Here is a 23,518-nt window from a genome sequence, read left to right as displayed (position 1 = left end):
GTAGAGAAAGATTTGTTCTTTCAAAGCTAAATTGTCTTACAATCAGTGGCATATAAATTTATTTACTAAATTTACTACTCCTAGCATTGGTATATATGCAAGTATACACCAATGCTAGGAGTATACATACACCTGTTCTTATTCTTAGTTACCCTAACACAGCCCATGTATTTACTTGTTCTGCGATGACTCCCAGCAGTCTCTGAAATTCCCCACACCTTGTTTTCCAGGCTAAGCTCATTCCAATAGAAGCAGTGCAAGAATCACTTGAAACTTTGTCAGCAGTTACTGTTAATCTATTAGTCTGTGTATCCCCCCAAGCTAGCAGTTTTCTGACCCACCTAACACTGCCTCGATAGCATCAGTTGCAAGAATATTTGCTGATGCTATCAAGGCAGTGATAGGTGGGTCAGAAAACTGCTAGCTTTGGGGGGATTCACAGAATAATAGATTAACGGTAGCCACGGGCAGAGGTGAAAGTGATACTTGCACTGCTTCTATTGGAATGAGCTGTAGCCTGGAAAGCGAGGTACTGGGGATTTCAACAGTTGCTGGGAGTCATCATGGAACAAGTAAATACATGGGTTGTGTTAGGGTAACTAAGAGTAAGAACAGGTGCACATATACTTGCATGTACTCCAATGCTAGGAGTTTAGTAAATAAATTTGATGAATTTGAGGTGTTGGTCAAAACGTCAAAGGCAGATATTGTTGGGATATCAGAGATGCAGAACTGGAATTTGGAGAGTACAGTGTGTGTACAGAAAGGATGCATAGGAAGGGAGGAGGGGTTATGCTATTAGTTAAGAAACACATAAATCTAAGGAAGTTCAGTGTTAAGTCAGTTTGGTATGATATAAGCACTGCGGAAGCAAAATTGAGAGTAGGAGTGTGTTATAGGTATAATGATTCTGATGAGTATAATGAACAACTGCACAGAGAAATAGTGGGCCAAAAAATCAGATTGCCTTATAATGGGGAATTTTAATTTCCCAGATATTGACTGGAACTTATGGGTTGGTCACTCACACACAAGCAAGGCTTTTGTGGATTTATTGGATAATTGTTTTCCGTAGCAGCATGTTCAGGAGGCAACCAGAGGGTGTAATACTCTTAATCTGATTATCAGTAGTGATTCTTTATGCATTAAGATTCTGCAGATAAAGGAACCACTAGGTGGCAGTGATCACAGTGTGCTGAAGTGGGATTTACTCAAAGAGGTAACTGCCATCAGGGGTAAAGGGAAGGGTTTTTGCTTTCGTAAAGGTGACTACAGTGGTCTCAGAGATTTTTTAAATTCTATACAGTGGGATCAACTGATGTTACGAAAGGTAAATTCTAAATGCGAAACATTCAAAGAATTAATCTTGGAAGCTACTAGGCTTTTCGTACCAACTAAGAAATATTGTTCAAGGTTTAGGCCTAAATGGATGTCAGATGAACTAATGAGATATGTGGCAGAGAAGAAAAATGCATGGCATACATATAAATTAATAGGTGGCACAGAAGCCTATGCTTCTGTGCCACCTATTAGATATAAGCTTGTCTATAATCAAGTCACAAAAGAGGTTAGACAGGCAGAGGCAGATTACGAGGAATCCTTGGCAAAAGATGCAAAGAAAAACAGCAGAGAGAGTTCTTTACTTATGTAAACTCTAGAAGGAAAGGGATGAATCAGATTGGTCCACTTGATATTGATGGTTTGACTGTCGATGATCCTGCTCAGGTAACTAACAAACTGAATGAGTACAGTAAACCCCTGCTATTCGCGGGGGTTACGTTCCTGAGAAATGCCGCGAATACTGAGTTATGGCTCCCATAGTAATAAAGGGGTTCCGTTCCAAAGTATGAAATGTATAAGGAAAACTAGTCTAAAATTTTGTCTATGTATGTATTATATGTACCTTCATAATATGACTATGTACATAGTGAAATGCAAGCATATGGCATCGAAATGAAAATAAGAAACAATTTAATATTAAATGTAATATTTATTAGAAATTTCAAACAAATCTTTCAAACCAGCGCCTTTTCTAGCTAAAAAACTTATCCCGCCACTGCTATCCCCAGTTTCGCTAAAGTGTTGATAATGGAGTTTTGCCTTTTCACGAATGATGAGTGATCTTAACGGAATTTTATTTTGAGTTCAGTCTTCTATCCACAGATTTAAAGCTTTTTCCATTTTTTCTAATTTAACATCACGAGTTACAGAGCAAAGTTTTGAAGCAATTAGCGTGTTTTCACGGACACTACGGCAGATTTTTTCTTCCGATTTTTTGATTGATCGTACCATTGACTCATTGATTTTATAATGTTTTGCCACTGAGGAGACACTTTCACCATTAGAAATTTTATCTAATAACTCAATTTTATTCGCTAATGTCATCACCTTCTTTGATCTTTTCACATTTCCCTTGTTATTCGTAGCCATATTTTTGTATGGGTTAGAAAGAACTTGTCCATAATAAAGTCACTTTCTTCCGTTAACACACTCGAAAAAGTCTGTTTTACACTGCAAAACGGTAGATTTGTCACCTTTGTAAGCATATCAATTTATAAATTGATAAATTTATTCAATTTATAAGCATATAAATTAAAAGTAAACGACGAAACCTTCCATGACAAGTGCATAACACATACTGAACAAGGATTAGCGAGAAACATCAACGCTCGCAAGTTTGTCACCCCTCTCTCCCCACCAACTGAGCGCTGTTTTGACCGGAAAAGATAATTTTAGCCACGCCCATGTTTTTTATGGTGGAAAATGTTCACGGCGATTTAAAATTCGCATTTTTTTAGGTTTCATTTTATATTAAATCAGCGACCGCAAATACGCGAAACCGCGAATACAGATACCGCGAATAGCGGGGGTTTACTGTATTTTGCATCTACATTTCTACATGCGGAGTTACTCAGGGAGTTGGAATGCCAAAGGTGTATTAAACTCTTGCAGTGAACTAAACGATTTTCTAATAACTGAGAGCAAAGTGAAACAGAAATTGTTGAAGATAAACATAAGAAAGACACCAGGGATGGTGGAGTTATATTAAAGGAGGCAGCAAAGGAAGTAAGTAAACTCTTAGCCATAAATATGAATGCTTCCTTGGACTCAGAGAAGGTACCCATGGACTGGAGATGTGCAAATGTGGCCCCAATTCACAAAGGAGGATCAAAGGGTTACACAAGTAATTACAGACTGTTAGTTTAACTTCTGTTCCGGGAAAATTAATGGAAGCACTGGTTAAAGAAGCACTGCAGGATCGTATAGACAAGACTTCGGTTATAGTTTGGACACAGCATGGGTTTGTTAAGAGGAAGTCTTGTCTGACCAATTTGATTGGATACTATGATGTGGTTACAAAGGAACTGGATGCAGAAAATAATTTTGATATTTTATACTTGGATTTCAGGAAAGCTTTTGGTACTGTTGCACATGGAAACATGGAAGACTACTGTACAGATTGGAGAAATATGGCATTAAGGGCAAATTGCTGCTATGGATAAAGGGATGGTTGAGTGGGAGAAGACAGAGTGGTAATCAATGGACAATGCTCTTCGTGGACTAATTTTATTAGTGGAGTCCCCCAGGGTTCAGTGTTGGGTCCATTGTTGTTTTCTGTATATATTAAAGATATTGACGAAGGTATATCAGGCTTAATGTCTTAATCTATAATGTCAAAGTTTGCAGACGATATGAAGGTTGGCAGGGTTGTTGCAGTATGCTACTGCAATGGGATCTAGAAAAGTTAAGCAGATGGACTGAGAGGTGGCAACTGAAGTTTAACATTGACAAATGTAAAGTACTGCATATGGGTAATAGTAACCCCAGAGTAACGTGTCAACTGTGTGGTACTACACTCATGATGGTAGAGAATGAAAAGGACCTGGGGGTAATTGTGCAGTCAGATATGAAGTTTTGTGAGCAGTGCAGAAAGTCTGCAAAAGTAGCTTGTGGTGATTTGTCAATGATATATAGGAATTTTTCTAGCAGGGATAAATAGGTGATTATCCCCTTGTATAAGATGGTCGGGCCACACCTTGAGTACTGTATACAGGTCTGAAGGCCTCATTTTAGGATGAATGTAGAGCTGCTGGAATGAGTACAGGGAAGGGCAATAAGATTAGTTAATGGAACAAAGGGTTGCTCTTACGAAGAAAGGCTTAAGTTTTACAAATTATAGTATCTGGAGACTAGGCACCTGCGATCTGATTGAGGTGTATAAGGCCTTGAATGATTTGGGCAAGCTCATTGCTGATGGGATTCTTCCTCTTGGGCAGATTAATCGCTGGAGGGAACATACATTCAAATTGAGGAAAGACAGTTGTAGAATAGATGTGCAGAAATTTGCCTTTAGTCAGTGGGTGGTTGATTGCTAGAACAAACTTCCATCTTTTTTTGTAGAAGTTGATAGGTTAAATAAATTCAAGGAAAAGCTAGACAAACATTTGAAGTGAATGGATGGGTGCAATGGGAAAGGGATTCCCCCCCCCCCGGCTGATGCTGTATAAGCTTGCTTTCTTGTATCATATGCCTCTACTAATGCTAATATTAATTTGAATCAACAACATCTCATTCATTGCGTTCATTGTAACTGAATGAGCTATATAGGTATCAAATAATAGATGTAATGTTATATCTGATGATATTCTTCAGTTTTTAAACTCAAAACTTAATTCAAAGTGACTAGTTAATTTTCACTTCTTGAAGCATTGTTAAAAAGCAAAGGATATGATATGATCCTTTTAAAATGAATGATCATATCTAAATTTTTATTTTCTTTCAGAATAAATCAGTGGTCTGGTTCATTCTGAAAGGGAGATTAAAGTAATATTTATAAATAATAGTTGAACTTCATAGTTAAACTATGAATTTATTAATATTAAATTTATTATTAATTTATTAATAATAAATTCATAGTTGTATAACAGTAGTTCAGTCCTTCACCATAAGCTAGAGGGAAGGGTTACTAATAATTACATATGTTGTATCAAGTTGTTTGACAAACATAATAAGTTTAATGAACCTAAACAGAGTAGTTTTAAGGCATTACATAAACTTTTTCAAGTAAGCTAAAATTAAATTACTGTAATATTATCTGTGTATTGCTTGTCATTGAACTAAAGATCATTAACTGTCTGAATGTTGAGTGTTTTTTTTTTTCTCACTTTGTATGTAAAGTCCAGTATTGAGTTTTCTATAAATTTCAGTGACTTTTCATTTTCTGTATGTATATGTATACCTTAAATTTTATAAATTTAAATAGAATATATTATTTTAATTCAAAATATTTACATACCATAATAGTATTATGCAGGGTATATTAGAGGTATGGATCCATAGGAAATATGTGGTATTTTTTTAAAGTTACAAAAACACTTATAATTTTTTCTATGGTGATACCTGAAGTCCATAGTTTTAGCCCAAAACCATGGAATATTACAATACTGAAAGAAAACAAGAATTCATATGTGTATGGATGTAAATGGCAATTAATATGAATAATAAATAAATAAAATATATATTGTTTCATTTTCTCAATGGGGCTAGACTTCTGATACATCCTGTATTGTGTGTAACTATATAAAATATTTCACCAGCACCAAAAAATCATTGCTGGTGAAATATTAAAAAAATATATATATGTATATTTTTCCTGAATTATATTTTGAGAGAATGTTATTACACACTCCCCACCCCACACACAAAGTAGGAGTCTTTTTTTTTTTTTTTTCACAAATAAATCTTATATACTATCAGAATAAACATAAACATGCTTTCCCAATAGACATACCATGCCAGAATGTGTTAAATTATTGCCATCATCATAAGAAAAAAAATTCACATATGCACTTCATACATTTGAAACAGCATAGAACTATAAATACAAAAACGTGCTAGGCAAATTGTGGTGAATACACTCAGTGCATTACTGATGGCAAGAGAGTTAGCATTAGTAGAGGCATATTATGCAAGAAAGCAAGCTTATGCAGCATCAGCCAAAAAAAAAAAAAAAAAAACCCCTCCATTTCACCCCTTCATTCGTTCCAAATTGCCTGTCCAGATCAGCCTTAAATTTATTTAGGTTATCAATTTCCAGTTAATAACCCGCTGGTTAAAGGCAAATTTCCCCACATCTATTCTACAACTGTCTTTCCTCAATTTGAATCTATGTCCCCTCGGGTTCTTAATCTGAGCAAGAGGAAGAATCCCATCAGCATTCAGCTTGCTCAACCCATTCAAAGCCTTATACACCTCAATGAGATCACCTCGCAGGTGCCTACTCTCCAGGCACTGCAATTTGCGGAACTTAAGCCTTTCTTGGTAAGAGTGCCCCTTTGTTCCCCTCACCAATCTTGTTGCCCTTCTTTGAACTCGTTCTAGCAACTCTACATCCTTCATAAAATGAGGCCTCCAAACCTGTACACAGTACTCTAGGTGTGTCCTGACCATTACCTTGTACAACAGGATAATCACCTCCCTGTCCCTGCTAGCAAATTTCCTATATATCATTGACAAGACTCCATACCACACAGTTGGTACGTTTCTCTTGGGTTATTGCTACCCATATGCAGTACTTTGCATTTGTCAATGTTAAACTTCAGTTGCCCCTTCTCAGCCCATTTGCCCAACTTATCTAGATCCACTTGGAGTAGCATACTGTCTTTACTGTCGTTAACAACCCTGCCAACCTTTGTATCATCTGCAAACTGGACATTAATCCTGATATACCTTCATCAATATCATTAATGAATACACAAAACAATGGGCCCAGCACCGAACCCTGGGGAACTCCACTAATAACATTTGTCCACGAAGAGCAATGTCCATTGATTACCACTCTCTGTTGTCTCCCACTCAACCATCCCTTTATCCATTGTAGCAACTTGCCCTTAATGCCATACCTCTCCAATTTGTACAGCAGTCTTCCAGTTAATCAGAGATGCATCAGCTCTTGGTGGCATCTTAGCTAATTGATTATCAATTTAGTCATGTAACTACTTTGGTCTAAGTCTAGCATTGTACGGTGGTTTTTCAGGCTACCACATCTCAAATGTTGACATCTTTATTGTGTCATATAAGAAAGATGAATGTATTAAGAGATAACAACCAGTAAATACACTGTTACATTACAATTATTACATGATTATTAATTGGTAGCTATCTCTTAACGGAAATAATCTGCAAAGGAAATGAGTCTTTTAAAGTAATGGCTAGGAAAGGTGAATACATCTGACTTGGGATGAGTAGCAATGCATATCAAGGATTTATTTTAGATTAAAGGTTGTATTTATTACCAAAACATGGCAGAATACATCAAAAAGGGCAAGAAGAGAACTTTTATGTACTTGTTTATTATCTATCAATATTTTTAATATTGACCAAACTTGTTTGAGAATCCGAAGGAATCTTAATGTGCAATTCATTTATCTTATTTCTAAAAGCCAATTATTAAGGCTCTGAATTTTATTTCTTACATTCTATTCAGTTTCATTCTATTCAGTTTCATACTATTAGCATGTGGTTTTTTGATTTTTCATTTCATGAGTTGCTTATTCATAGTGAAAAACATGAATTTAGATTTACTTGAATTTATTTTTAAACTAAATTTAACTAAGAGTCAGATTCAAAATGATTTTAATTTTTGTGCTTTGCTAAGTTTAAGATTTATGTTCATTTGTATCAGGTACCCTTGAAAGATAGCAAAATAGCTAAAAACAAAATGAGAGAAAGCAAATGTATATGTTATAGACAAAGTGATTAATTGGATTAAATAAAAGTGATAAAAATGTGTTAATTTATTACTTTGATCGGGCATTATAAATGTTTCCTGATCTCCCAGCAATGTGATATCCTATAAAGTTAAAAAATATTTTTCAATGATTTTAACTTACTATGTTGGTCTGAAGGTTAGTTGCCTTCAGTAAAGATTATGTGCGTTAATTAACAATGAAACAAACTATGAATTCTTAAAGTATTAGTTATTTGAAAATTACATGGTTAAAAATTCTGAAAAATTCAAGTATCATATTTCAAATATTCAAACACAAAAAAAACAACACATTCTAATCCAGTATATTTTTATTTTATATAGAATGTGTTTTAGAAAATTGGATATAAATAAAACATTATCCTAACATTAAATTAACAAGTCTTCTTAAAATGAACACAAAAATAATACATAATCAAATAAATGTTTCAAGTAAAATGATTATTATTACTATAGAATGAGTATTATTTAAGGTCCCACGTCAGGCTGTGCAATGGCTGCTCGTGTTAGAGTGCATCTCTCTGATTTGTGGGGTTAAGCACCGTCCGGTATGGTCAGTAGTTGGAGCTGATGACCGTTCTATGGCAGTCAGTGCCAGTCCGCGGCATAATCAGATGAGATCCTGCTGAGGGCGTTTATATAGCCCATCAAAGGACTCATCCTCTACCAGGAGTAGGGGATGGGCCCTTAAAAAAAAAAAAGGGTCCGTCCCCAGAAACCCCCAAAAAAAATGGTCACCTTACACAATATGTTCTTGCAAACCATGAGATTTTTCTAAAATGAGACTGCTTGTTACCTCTATTACAAAGATAGGGTTTTGATGTGTACCCCAGATGTAGAATTCAGATGTAGTACATTGGACAGGAAAATAAAAATAAAATCTCTGCATTAAAATGTTATATGAAATAATGTTAACCTCTCTTTCACCAAAAAAAAAATAAAATATTATTTCAAGTACATTAATGTTTTTGCATTTACATTATAAAATATATTTGATGTGGATTTTTTTAACATAATGTTTGGTTCCTTTAGTATTGACAGACTTCTGTACTCATTTGGCTACAAAATGGGTTATGCTTTGCCTAATGCTACTTTACCAAATCCTTTGGATATTGTTTTGGTGCAGTCAGAAAAGGTAAGTAATGATTTAATGAAAGAAATTTTAATTTAATTAAATTACAGTATTAAAAAAAGCTATTAAAGTTATAATAAAATAATAGAATGAGAGAGGCCTTAGAAAGTGAATGACATCTAAATATTCTTTAATTCAACCAGCAAAATATACAGAGGTAAAAATAAAGATAAAAATGTGCACATATCAAAACTTTTGAATGAAAATAAAGTAAAAGTAAAATAAACACCGAGTAAAAGCAGTAATAAAAGACATGGTAGCATTGGCGTCCACAGTGAAACTCCTATGTGTAGAAAATCATTTTGTGCAGTTCAGTTCACACAATTTATGCCCATGAATATTCACACAAAGCCTCCACTGCCCCTCCTGGTCCCATTGAAGCACAGACAACAAGAGGTCATTCACACAACATGAATGATCTCTTTTTATATAGATATGCTCATGATCGACCATCCTCTGTTGTAGACCACACAGCATTCGTTCTTTCTATCTAGGCTTTTCCTGTATTATTGAATGGATTTTGTGAGCAGAGGGTATCCATTGTTTCCAGCTCGGGCCCATGATATTTTGTTATTAGTTCTCACAGGTGAAACCACCCTTTCAGCTATTTATGCAGAGTGGGTTGATTTATCATACCATTTTCTCTGACTGAAATGATTGTTATTTGGTCAAACTATGTCTACGAGATTGCACAGATAAACATTTAACTTCTCTTTAAGAGGCAGGGTGGATGTTCAGGATTACCCTCTGGCTGAACATTTTTGAAATAATTCTAATCCTAAATTCTAATTCCAGTTCTAAACTTAATTAGGATTAAGTTTATTAAGTTTACATGATAGCTCATGCCATTCAGCCATATCAATGCACATTGGTTGAATCACTTTACATTACTATCAACCTCACTTGCTTTAACCAACTTTGGCCTTCACATCAACCCTGTCTTTGAGCAGATTATTACCAGACATATGATCTCCCATCCTGTTTTGGTACAGCTTCATTCATCTGTTCATTTATTTATGCATTGCTCTAAATTATTTTAAATTTTTTTATAAGCATCCCGCATTCTGGAATGCTGGTAAAGACCATTTATTTTATTTGCGCTTTTACTTTGTTTTTGCTTTGTTTTTAGTTATTTTAATTTAATAATTTTTTTAGTTTTTGTGTGTATATATACATTTTTATTTTCATAATTATTTCACCTCTGTATATTTTGATTGAAGATATTAAAGAATATTTTGTTGTTATAATAAAATTAATAGTAATTTGTAGAACTGAACAAATAAATAGTAGACATTACATTCCTCTAAAATGTTAAATATGGTATGCCATTTCAACATAGTAATATGATATTAACATGTTATAATAGTATACATATGTTCTCTTGTGACAGTACAAGGGTATATCTCTCTTTGGGTATTTGAAATGGTTCTAGTCTATTCTAGAAAGAATGAACTAGTCCATAACAATATTTTCTGCCTACACTAAAGCTCATAACAATTGTAAAACATTTATTAATTAATCCAAATTTGATTTTGAACATGCTAAAAGTAGAAAACTTGATTCTATCCATCTCTGCTCCTTCCTCTGTTACAACCTCATGATTCTGTTGCATCCTCGGCACCTTCAGTAGTGCATTTTCAAATTTTTAATAATGCCTTGGTCCATTGGCTGCAGTTTAGACGAAGTATTCGGAGGGAAGAAAACAAGCTTCACACTCGTAAGTTTCAAAATTACCAAGGAGGTGGGCTGGGCAGTCGTTGGCAATCAACGCGATTTTTCTGTTTTCTTTCGTCATATTTCTATCGAAATTTAAAATCCACTGCTCAAAAATTTCATTTGTCATCCAAGATTTTTTGTCGTAGTTGCCCAACTCTAAAGACTTTACTCCTTTGAAACATTGGAATTATTTATTTTTGCCTATTACCAAAAGCTTCAGTTTTTCATTACCAGCCATATTTGCACCAATCGAAACTGTAATTGTCTCCTTACTATTTTTACCACCTAAACTTTTATCTTTAAAAATCAGTGTCTCGTTTGGCAAACATTTAAAAAATAGATGTTTCATCAACGTTTAATATGCCTTTTGGCTTGTGGACTTGGCAAACCCAGGGTCCTGAGCTGGATATCACCTGGTGATTTCCTTCTACTTCTCTCTCTCTCTCTCTCTCTCTCTCTCTCTCTCTCTCTCTCTCTCTCTCTCTCTCTCTCTCTCTCTCTCTCTCTCTCTCTCTCTCTCTCTGTGTGTGTGTGTGTGTGTGTGTGTGTGTGTGTGTGTGTGTGTGTGTGTGTGTGTGTGTGTGTGTGTGTGTGTGTGTGTGTGTGTGTGTGTGTGTGTGTGTGTGTGTGTGCGTGCGTGCGCGCGCGCAATGCAAGATTTTTTTTTTTTGCTAGTGCAGCATAAGCCTCAGGCTTCCTTGTACCATATGGCTATTAATAATAATAATCCTGAAAGTCAATCAGCTTCGCTTCTATGGTTAACCTTTTCTGTAAATTCTTGACAATTAAATTGTAATATTTAATTAAAGTTCGTGTTAATTATCATTACAGAATTAATTATTTTTTTTTCTATTTATTTGCAGGTTTTTCCCCTAGATTACATCTTATATGCAATAATCCTCTTATTTTTGGTCCTTTGTACTATTTCTGGAATGCAGCATCTAGGTATATGGTTCTTGTTTTTACGGGTACGTATTTATTTATTTATTTTTAGTATTGATTTTTGCCTGATATTGGCCGAATGATTTTTTTTATTAATGACTTTTCTATTATATGAGTTCTGATAACATAAATTTGCTACCTAAGCTGTTTTTATTATTATAAAAATTCAGATATATAATATAGATCATGTTTTTTTGCATTAACTATTTGATTGTGGTTGGATTGAATTTGGGATATGAAGCAAGGAAGCAATGTTGGAGAATTTAATTTATAATTAATTTATAAGCTTAGTCCACCATTTAATTTATAAGCTTAGCCCAGGGATTCCCAGTGGGGTTTGTCTTGAAAGAGGTCGAATCGGGGTCGACAGGCAAATATAATAATATTGTTACTTACCTATATATTATAATTTTATATTTTAATAAACAATTAACTATTAGTAAGAAATTTTTCTTACAATTCATCCATTAAAATTAAAATATGTGTATTTTTTTGGATAAGGGGATCGAAGATGGGGAAAATTGCATTTTTTAGAGAGGATCACAGGTAAAAAAGGTCAGGAACACCTGGCTTATAGATGATAGGCCATAGATGATACAATTCATGACAGAAAAGAAAATCCATATCCACACTGTAGAATGACATAAATAGTCTTTAGTTTAAAATTTGAAGTCTTTGAGACTTTAAATGGAAGTAAACAATGCTAATGGCATCCTTACTCTTTCATAGACAACATACATAAGGAGACATAAATTTAAATAAAGGATACTTGCAGAATAGATGTGTGAAAATTTGCTTTCAGCTAGAGAATGAATGATTGTTGGAACAAACTTCTTTTCTGGTGTTGTGGAAGTGAGTAGTTTGAATAAATTTAGGGAAGAATTAGACAGATTGTTAGAGAAAAATGAGGTGGAGTAGCTTTATTTTTTTTCCCTGATGCTGTATAAGCTTGCATCCTTGCATCATCTACCAATAATAATCAGAATAGAAGAAAGTGACCTTCTTGACTTGCAAAGACTAAAATAACTCATTAGCTTATGAAATGAGCTAGGATATGGCCCTGTTTCTGTTAAATGAGTGGAAAGAGAATAATTTACCTTTTAATGAGTTTACACTATTCCCCTCTCCCCCCCCCCCTTTCTGTGCATTCACAGTAGACAATGGAATAAGTTGGTTTGGGCTTGTAAAGCTAACCAACAGTTTACTCCTGGTTTTTAAAGTTCTATAGTCTTACAACACCACAGTCACAAATTTCTAGTTCTACAAAAAATCTCCACCACTTCATAACATTCTTGCATCTCTCTGTAAAAGTACCCTCGTGAGTATTACAAAGGTTATAATCACAGTCCTCCCTCACCAGGTGGAAAAGGTCCGAGTTTGAATCTCGTCAATATCATGAGGGATGTTTATGGGCTTGCCGAGTTAGTTTCAGCTAAGGTTTGTATGAATTTTCTCCTCCTGGAAACTCATAGCCTTACTACAAATTTTGTATAAGTTGTCATTGACCTGTATGTGTGATCTTGAAATGTGAGTAGTCCATCCTCCCAAAAAAAAGAAAAGAAAAAAAAAAAAGAAAATACTCCAGCCCTAGAATAATGACAATAATTACTTTTGATAACTTTGTTGTATCACTTAATTGGACAAGGGATACTCTTAAATAATTAGATGCACAATTAATTAATTAGCTTAATTTGATTAGTTTCTGGTGACCAAAGAGATGATCCGTAATATGCACATTTTCCAAACCCACATTTAGAAAGTTCCCTGCAATGGAAGGTATGAAGACTTGAAGCCAACAGTGGCATTATGGCTAAATGTATTGGGGAGAGCAGTGTCAACAGTTCAGAAATAATTTAAAATTGGAATCCTTGCCAAGAGACTAGGACAAAGGCACTCCCAACATTCTCAGTCCACAATGTGATGAATATCTGCTTTGGCTACAAGGATGGAATATTGGGCTCAGAGTACAGTAGAAAAAAGGCTTCAAGAAAAAAAAGAGTAGAAAAAGGCTGCAACTGCTGATCTGTTTTCTTACTTTCACCTAGTGGAAAGTCCATTTTACGAGGGGGTATCAAAAAGTTCGTACCCTGACCTAGATAAAACATCAGTAAGAAGATGCTGTTTTTAATATAAGTTGTCTACATATTCAGTAACTAATACATGAAATTTAAATCCCATAGGTGATTGTACACCAGAGGTGGAGCCCGGAATCTGAGGAAGGATGCTATGGTTGACAAAGTGGAGTATTGAGTAGTGATCAAGTTCCTACATTTGCAGGGCAAGAAAGCTCAGGAAATTGATGAAGAAATGAAGCCTGTGTATGGGCAGAATTGTCCATCCTATGATAGTGTAAAAAAGTGGAAATGGGAGTTCCAGTGCGGTCATACAAGTGTTTTTGACAAGCCAAGAGAAGGAAGGCCATCATCATTCACAGATAGTGAGACTCGGCACCAGCTGCTTATGCAAAGGACAGACATGTGACAATTCATTTCATTGCAGATGAAGTAGGAATTAGTTATGAGTCTGCCCACAGCATTTTACATGACCATCTGCATATGTCTAAGGTCTCCACAAGATGGGTTCCAAGATTGCTGATGCCTGTGCAGAAGCAGTGTCGAATACAGTGTTCTCACCAACTGTTGGATTTATGTAATGCGGATGTTGAGAACTTTTTTTGATCGGTTGGTGACAAACAATGAATGCTGGGTGTACCAGTATGATCCAGAGACTAAAGACATATCAAAGCGGTGGAAGCACACCTCCCAAAAAGGCAAAGACCATTCCATCTGCGAAGAAGGTGACGTTGTCCATGTTTTGGGACAGAAAAGGGGTTATCCTGACAGATTACCTACCTCCTGATTCCACACTTACTGGAGAATACTACAGGGATCTTTTGAAAAAGTTACAAAATGCTTTGAGGGTTAAAAGGCATGGAATGTTAACCAAGGGTGTCCGTCTTCTGTCAGACAATGCACCAGCTCGCATGGCCGTTGCCACCACCAACTTTGTTGCCCGGTGTGGCTTTGAACTACTGCAGCACCCACCCTATTCTTCTGACCTAGCAACGTCAGACTTTTTCTTGTTTCAAGAAATGAAGAAACCATTGCACAGCCGCTACTTTGATTCGTCTCAGGAAGTCATCAATGAAGTGGAATCATGGTTTCAGGCAAAAGGTGCAGACTTCTATGTTTGTTTTAATGACAATAAAAAATGAATTTTTAGGAGCATTAGCAACTATAGCTAATGCTCCTAAAAACCAATAACAGTCACTATAATGCTCCAATAACAGCCACTATTTGCCTAGCCATTGACCCCACTAGATGTCTGAATACATCTTTAGGGATCCACAGCCATGCTGCCTGTAAGGCTTTCCACAGTATCAGAATAGATTATTGTTGCATGTCCGTACACCTCACTTCCCATTCCAAAACATCCCACAAGTGTCCAACTGGATTTAAATCATGTGTTAGGTGAATTTGGTGGCCAGTCAAGATTGGTGATGTCTTCACTGTGTTTCTCGAACCACTCATGCACAGTGCAGGTCCAGTGACCTGGTGTATTATCATCTTGGAAGATCCTGTTTCTGTCTAGGGAAATATGCAACTTGGCAGGGTACATGTAGTCTCCTAAGAGCTACCGGTAGACCTCACCAGTGAACCATTGCTTCATACACACCAGGAGTCCAGCTCCTGCCAGAAAAATGTGTCCCATATTAAGCAACCACCACCTGCTTGGATCATCATCACAGCCATTTTCAATCCACTGCAGGATGAAAGCCTCTCCAGCAACTTTCCAGTTCCTTCTGTTTTGAGCACTGGCCATCCATTTACTACCCACAAACTCATGAATTTCATCTATCCATCTCCGCCTTTGTCTTCCAGGTTTTCTTCTACTCCTCTTGGATACCATTCTGTTATTTTCTTAGTCCAACTGTCATCATGTTGGTCTTGGCGCATTATAGCCTTAGTAGCTAATGCGCCAATAAAACCAAAACAAACAAACAAACAGTCATCATGTCTTCGAGCTATGTGTCCTGCCCAAGACCATTTTAGTTCTTTAGTTTTGATAAGAATGTCCTTTACTTGAGTTTGCTGTCTAATCTATGTGTTTCTCTTCTTATCTAACACCCACTATAGTGGGCACCAAGTACAATGGGTCCGTGGCCTCGAGTTGCTTGCACCACATGCAAAGGTGCCCATCAGTGTGTTGCAACAGGTATTTGGATTTATCCAACCAGCACACTCGTTTAGTCTTCCAGTTTCCAACCAGGATGTTGTTGACACCACAGCATTCGCCAGTGACAATGGTCAGCGTTGAGGAGAGGGTGTCTCCTGGGTTGTGTGCTCTGGAACCCTATACGTCAGAATGTGCAACTCATTGTCATTTGGGATATTACACCTTCTGCTGTGATGTCAACTGTTGCACAGTTATCTGCCATTCAGCCCATACAATGCACTGCAGCTTATGCTCGCCACAAACATCCTTTACAGTTCTGTCAGCAGAAGGTGATTCAACCCTTTTTGCACCATTCTTTGTACCTTTAACCACAGTGGGCTACAAGCAACTGACAAGACATGCTGTTTACTATATGGAAGCACCTGATGCACAAACTCCCACAATCATGCCTATTTGAAACTGCATGATATCTTTAGTAAAGATATCATGCACATAAAGTGATAAAATAGCAATTATTCCATAACTGCTACTTTATCACTTTGGTTTGCACAACCAGATGCAAATTACCACTGCTCTAGAGTACGAAGCTGTTCAGATTTTTATACTATGAGCTATGCAGCATAATCCATTATGGATGGGGTGGTCACAATTGAATGATCACTGAGTGTATTTGCCGTAATCTGAATCCCAATAAACATGTATGGATTGTGTTGGGAAGTGAATTGGGAAGTAAGCTGTTGAGGAGGAATGAGATTTTTAATTTGAAGGATAAATTTGCACTGAATGGCAATGTAACACCCGAAGAAAAATTTGTTATCACAGGTCCAGATTTTCATTTATATACCTCAGAAAGTAAAAATAAGTTACTCTGGTTTGTTTCAAAAGCTCTTTTAGATTGTGTGCCAATTCTCACAGCATTGACACACAGTTCAAAATACTGTATGTCAATACTGTGACAGTTTGAAATACTTGTCAATACTGTGGCAGTTTGAAATACTTGTCAATACTGTGACGGTTTGAAATACTTGTCAATACTTAATATTATTAATTATATAATATTAAGCTGCTTTATATCTGGATATCAAAAAACTTTTCTTTTCAGATGTATAAGATAAGACGTCGCCGAACTCATCCTCAAGGATTAATAATGCTATGCGCAACCCTCATGTATACAGTTTTGGCCATAAATATTATGCTATTTAATGTAGCTCCACAATATACAACTTATGGCAGCCAGTCCTATGTGGTAAGTTTCTGAGTTACCCTTTGTTAAAATGCATCCTAAATAAAATAGTGATATAGCAAATTGTCAGATAAATTCATTACTAAGTTTATTAAAATTTATTAATGACCACCAACGAGTTTTTGATACCATAGATTTAATTATATATAACTTATAACATTAATTATTAATGTGCTTTTAATACAAAAGAAATAAGCTCATAGTTGTATTGCTACTAATCTACCATCAAACAAGTAGGATTTGACTAAAATTACTTGTTTGCAAAAAGTACGCATCCAACGAAAAACCTTCACAAAATTTCTCACGAATAAATTTCATAATAATTCAATGTGTTGTACATAAGTTCTGATTTATGCCATTAGGTGGTAAGATCATAACTCCTGACACTACCAGTTTTTGTTATTTAAAGTCTCTTATGGATTGGTATTATTGGATTTCAACTCTTAAATAAACAATATAAATTACGTTAAATACATTAATTATTTCAGCAAATAGAAAGAAAGAAAATTGTGTTTCGGGTGAACTGCGGATCAGAATTCAATCAAAACAGAGGATTTCTGCACAGAAATATCACATGTGAACTAATACTTTATTACGTGTGTTGGGGGGGGGGGATTATAGGCACAAAAGTACCATGTGGGGTAATTTCATTTCTTTGAAAATATAAGGAATGTTTTGACAAATTAAAGCTACTGAAAATGTTTTCAAGTTTCCTTTTCGAAATATTGGGCAATTCAATATTTGTGCAACCCAAAATAAAAGAGCTAATTTACTCTCATTTCAGTAACTTAAATAATTCTTACAAACCCACATTGGTGATAACACTGTATACGTCTGCATGCAGAACAGTGATTGCAAGGCTAAACTTAGACAAGTTCAACCATACCTCTGTTTGTGATGAAACCATCATGACATATTCCCTGTCTCAAAGTGTGTTTATGGTTGAGCAGTACTTTTCTTTATGATTGTATGCAAACATCAAAAAATTCATGGGATGCATGTTAATTATCAGGTGATACGAAAGCGTATGGTAGATATAAACTGGTCTGTAATCAAGTCACAAAGGAGTATAGATAAGCTAAGGCAGATTAAGAGAAGTGTCTGCCTCTTTACTTATATTAACAATAGAAGGAAATTGTTGAATCACTTTGGTTCACTTGATGATCCTGCTCAGGTTGCTGACAAACTGAATAGGTATTTTGCATCTATATTCACACAGAGGATTTCTTTATGGAGGGGATGCCAGAAATTTATCAAATTTTTAAAAGGGAGATAAATGATTTTGTGATAACCGGGAGGAAAGTGGAGGAGAAACTGTTAAAGTAAAAAAAGATGCCTGTGGTGGATGGGATCTATCCAGTTATGTTAAAGGAGGTAGTATAGGAGTTAAACAAACCCTTAACCATAATTATGAGAACATCTTTGGATTCAGGAGAGATCCCTACTGGAGATATGTGAATGTATCCCAAATTCACAAAGGGAAACCAAAAGGTGACATGAATAATTACAGAACTGTTAGCTTATCTTCTGTTCACTACTGACACTATGCTGCTGCAACAGGATCTAGAAAAGTTGAGCAGATGGGCTGAGAGGTGGCAAATGAAGTTTAACATTGACAAATGTAAAGTACTACATATGGGAAGCAGTAACCCCAGAGCAACGTATCAACTCTATCGTACTACACTTACAGTGGTAGAGAATGAAAAGGACCTGGGGGTAATTGTGCAGGCAGATATGAAGTTTTCTGAGCAGTGCAGACGGGCTGCAAGAGTAGCTCATGGTGTCTTGTCAATGATATACAGGAATTTTTCTAGCAGGGATAAGGAGGTGATTATTCCCATGTATAAGGCAATACGTATAATGAACATATGCCTCATTTCAAGAAGGATGTAGAGCTGCTGGAACAAGTACAGAGAAGGGCAACAAGATTAGTGAATGGAACAAAGGGTTGCTCTTATGAAGAAAGGCTTAAGTTTTGCAAATTACAGTGTCTGGAGACTAGGCACCGGCGAGGTGATCTGATAGAGGTGTATAAAGCCTTGGATGGTTTGAGCATGCTCAATGCCGATGGGATTCTTCCTCTTGCTCAGAATAATCACCTGAGAGGGCATAAATTCAAATTGAGGAAAGACAGATGTAGGATAGATGTGCGGAAATTTGCCTTTAGCCTGCAGGTAGTTGGTTGGTGGAACAGACTTCCATCCCTTGTTGTGGAAGTTGATAGCCTAAATAAATTTAAGGCTCAGCTGGATAGGTATTTCGAATGAATGGAGGGGTGAAATGGGAGTGGGGTTTTTTTTTGCTGATGCTGCATAAGCTTGCTTTCTTGCATCATATGCCTCTACTAATGCTAATGTTCAAGGAAAAATAATGGATTCACTGGTTAAAGAAGTACTGTAGGACCATCTTAACAGTAATGTAATTATACTGCAGTCACAGCATATATTTGATTAAAGGTGACCTTGTCTAAACAGTGATTGGATGCTACAATGCAATAATGAGGGAACTAGATGCAAAAAATAATTTTGATATCATAAACTTGGATTTCAGCTACGAAGAAAATGGTTTCCTTATTGATCTGGCAAGAAGCTGGATTGATAACAGATAAGTAAGTACTCTGGGCCGTTTTAATGCATGGGCGGACACTAGGGCCTTGGCCTACTGGGGGCCTCACTTGTTGATCTTAAATAGTTTTTTAAAAGACCCTCTGTCCCATATGTTACATTGTGGTCGAAAGCAGAGCAAACACGAACGTAATGATATATGAATAATATTTTTGGCTTTCTTTAAATAGTTTCAAGTGCCAAAAATATGAAAATATTAATATTTAGGAAAATAATTAACAAATTTAATTCTTCCTTATGATTATAAATTAATAATATATATATATATATATAATTATATATTATATTTATTATTAATATATATATTATATAATAATGGAAATTCGCCAGGGCCCCTGAGAAGTCTTAAAACGACCCTGTAAGTACTAGCTGTACCTGTTGTGAAAATTTCACAGTTGGTAACACAATTTTTATTGCCTGATATTTTCCTAAAAATATTTGGACAATTCATTGTCATCTCTATAAAATACTAGTTGGAGACAAGTTGAGTAGTGGAGACCCACTAATACAACTACTCAAGTTGTGTGTCCAACTGTCTAATAAAGTTGAGATTTTAGAACCTCCATATTTTTTTACACTAGGTCATGTATCAAAATCTAGCTATTTAATGTTTCATAACCGACAAACTCTATGAACTACTACTGAAAAGGGCAGAATATTAAAAAAATACACTAAAAACCTTATTCTCTATGCAAATAGCTATATTTTAGCTGTGGTTAAACCAACCGATAACTGAGATTCTGTCAGAAAAAGTACATGGGGTTTGGCAGACTAAGTGGAAATGGATATCATTGAGATTAGAACTGAGACCACGTATATTTGTGAAATGAACTAGGAAGTATTTAGGAGGTATTTAGAAGTTTTATTTGTGAAAATTTTGCAATTGGTAGCACAGTTTTTAATGCCTGATATTTTCCTGAAAATTTTGGACAATTCATTGTCATCTCTATAAAATACTACTGGAAAGGGCAGAATATTAAAAAAGTACACTAAAAACTCACCTTTCGCTATAAAAACTCGGTCAAACTTTCATTATTATTGTTTTGTTTTCTTGCCGATGCTTCTACTGTACAGTACCTCTTCAGTATCCAGCAAATATCAGCCCTGATGTTGACATTTCAACTCCCCTGGTACCTCATCTCCATGTGTTTAATGTCCTGTTTAAACCTCTCACCCTGTTCTTCACTTACACTTCCAAATGTGGAAGTGCCATTTTTGGAAGTGTAAACATGTACCGTGACAATAATGTGGTCCAACCTCTTGAAGTTCGCCAACATATTTTCAACTGTAGTCTAGTAGTCCGGATCTTTATTATCTCTAAAAAAAATTCTCAACTACAGATCTGAAACTAATGCATACCTCAATTTCTCTTTTAAATTATATTGTTCCCTCATTAGTATGTATGCAAATATAAAGCTTTCTCTGGCTGTTCTAACGAAATGTAGTGCATGTTTTGTTGTAAGCAAGTAAGCCGGTACGTGTTGAATCCTTATGTTGTAAGCAGATAACCAGTACATAGAATCCTTTATCATTTCTTGTATCTGAGGAAACTTATAAATAATCTTTGATTTCACCATTTCAGACCAATTCCTGAATACATTTGCAGAAACACTAAAAGGCATGTATCTTTTCACCACAATGACGTTCAACACGATCATTCAGAGTAGCGTGGTGGCAGACACGTCTTCCTGACTGTGACATAATTCTAAATCCTAAAATTATTACTCACCATAAAAAAAAAACAAATAAACTCGAAGTTGATAACGATAAAATGATGAGTTCTGAATGGTTTAAACGTACTAAACGTAACAAATGACACTGAGCGTATGAGCTCGTGTGCACAACTTGAGGACATATAGTGAGCAAGCAGTGCAATGGAATACTAATGATTAATTCTTCCTTTTAAGGTAGGCAGTGCTAGTAGAGATTATTTTTTTATTTTTTTCTGAAACAAAGGACATGATTGTGCTAACGTGCAAATTGTTAATCTGAAAAAATGCTTATCAACCTAGACAACTGATTGTTTAACAGTTAACATCTTCCTGTGGCTCCATCTATGAAGTGAATTATTGTACTACAGTTCTATACTACAAAATATTCTCATTTGTAGTACAAAACTGGCCTGTTCCGTAAAATAAAACTGTTCTGAATTTTAACAACTTTGTGCACACCTAGGAAGAAATAGCTTTAATTTGAGACCACTTCCAGCCCAATTGGTTAAGCCTATTGTTCACACTGACTGACGAAAGTCGACTGGGCTAGCCGGGTGGGTAAAGTGCCTGCCTGGCAACCCAAAAGTCACTGGTTTGAATCCCGCCTCGGGCTTGGATCAAAGTACTGCAAAAACCTTGGGAGGTGCACCATGGCCACAGAAGCCGATGCGCCAACCACTACAAAAAAAAAAAAAAAAAGACTGACGAAAGAAAACGGCTTCTTTATTAAATATATAGATACTTGGATTTCAGGGAAGCTTTTGATGCCATTGCACATAAAAGACTGCTGTACAAATTGGAGCAGTGTACCATTAAGGACAAGTTCTCTTCCATCATGCAGTATGATTGATGTCTTTTGAGGTTATGATGAACACCGTGACGAGATCCAAACTTCCTTACATTTTGAGGGTACAGCTCTAAAACGGTGTTCACAGGCCGGCCGCTAGTTAGTACGCCGGACCGAACCTATTGGTAATTCTTTAGGAGACTTCTGGATCAGCTAGTGTATAATCTGCTACCTCTACTCTGCCAGATAGTGACTGGAGGGAGTCCAAGTAGCATATGCGTGGGGCATTGTTGAAGCCATGTTATGTCAAAGATCTGGGTATATTCTTACCATGTGTGCACCATATCCAAAAATTTCATTACTTCATACATCGTGTCCCCCCCACACTTTTTCTTACTATTGAACACACCATGAATTGTCAAACTAATAGAGCAAACTTATCTGCGAAAAGATCTAAACCTCCTAAATACTTCCTAGTTCATTTCACAGATATACGTGGTCTCAGTTCTAATCTCAATGATATCCATTTCCACTTAGTCTGCCAAACCCCATGTACTTTTTCTGACAGAATCTCAGTTATCGGTTGGTTTAACCACTGCTCATCTCGGTTGCCCAAATTATTCGCTGTATGATTCCTTTTGCCTCAAAAGTGGTACTTGTGCATATGTCTGTTCTCATATTCCATGTCAGAGACTTGGTAATTTGGAATCTCCTCTTTTCGATCTTCTCTGGCTTAAAATCTCTCTACCTCATTGTGTAAAATTCATCTGTTGTCTCTACCGTTCTCCCAACTCCACTAATCACTTGGAGCTCTTTGACTTCCTCTCTTTGCAACTTGACTTTCTCCTGTCCAACTTTCCTAACAGTGAGGTTATTTTCCTTGGTGATTTTAATGTTCACAGCTCCAGCTGGCTTCCGTTTTCTAGTCACACCGACCCAGCTGATTGAGACACTGAGGCTTTTACAATTTCTAATCACCTCGCACAGATTGTTCATTTACCTACAAGAATAAGGGACAATACTAACCATACAGCCAATACACTTGATCTTTTTCTCGCAAACAACCCTTCTAAGTACACGGTCAAAGTGAGTGGTCTTTTAGGCACCTCAGATCACAACTTGGTGAATGTCTCTTCTCCAATGGAGCATTTATCTCATGGCTATTCCCAACCTCTTGTGTTTGGTATTACAAGAATGCAAAATGGGATGACCTGCGAGATTTCTTTTCTTCTTTTCCTTGATCTGATTACTGTTTCAAAATTTCTGATGTCAACATTTGCTCAGATTGTGTCAGTGAAATTATTCTTGTAGGAATCCTTTATTCCACACTCGACTTTAAAATCTGATCCTATGTCTAAACCTTGGTTTTCAATAAATATACTAAGACTCTTCAAGAAAAGAAAAATGTTGTATATCGT

General features: G+C 36.0%; 1 protein-coding gene across 1 annotated transcript in view; it reads left to right on the top strand.

The window, feature by feature from the left end:
* LOC150087510 (lysosomal cobalamin transport escort protein LMBD1-like) overlaps positions 1 to 23,518 on the top strand; it is a 104,882-nt gene that overhangs the window by 60,071 nt on the left and 21,293 nt on the right. Inside the window, exons 10-12 of the mRNA XM_090372106.1 lie at positions 8,801 to 8,903; positions 11,480 to 11,584; positions 16,837 to 16,980. Of these exons, the coding sequence (XP_090228232.1) occupies positions 8,801 to 8,903; positions 11,480 to 11,584; positions 16,837 to 16,980 (352 nt within the window). The remainder of the gene's footprint in view (positions 1 to 8,800; positions 8,904 to 11,479; positions 11,585 to 16,836; positions 16,981 to 23,518) is intronic.

The sequence above is a fragment of the Mastigoproctus giganteus genome, chromosome 4, assembly GCF_048544385.1.
Source record: "Mastigoproctus giganteus isolate SK-2022 chromosome 4, ASM4854438v1, whole genome shotgun sequence".
NCBI classification, from domain to species: domain Eukaryota; kingdom Metazoa; phylum Arthropoda; class Arachnida; order Uropygi; family Thelyphonidae; genus Mastigoproctus; species Mastigoproctus giganteus.
Note: the sequence above shows the minus strand (reverse complement) of the source record. Positions and strands in the feature narration are given on the sequence as shown.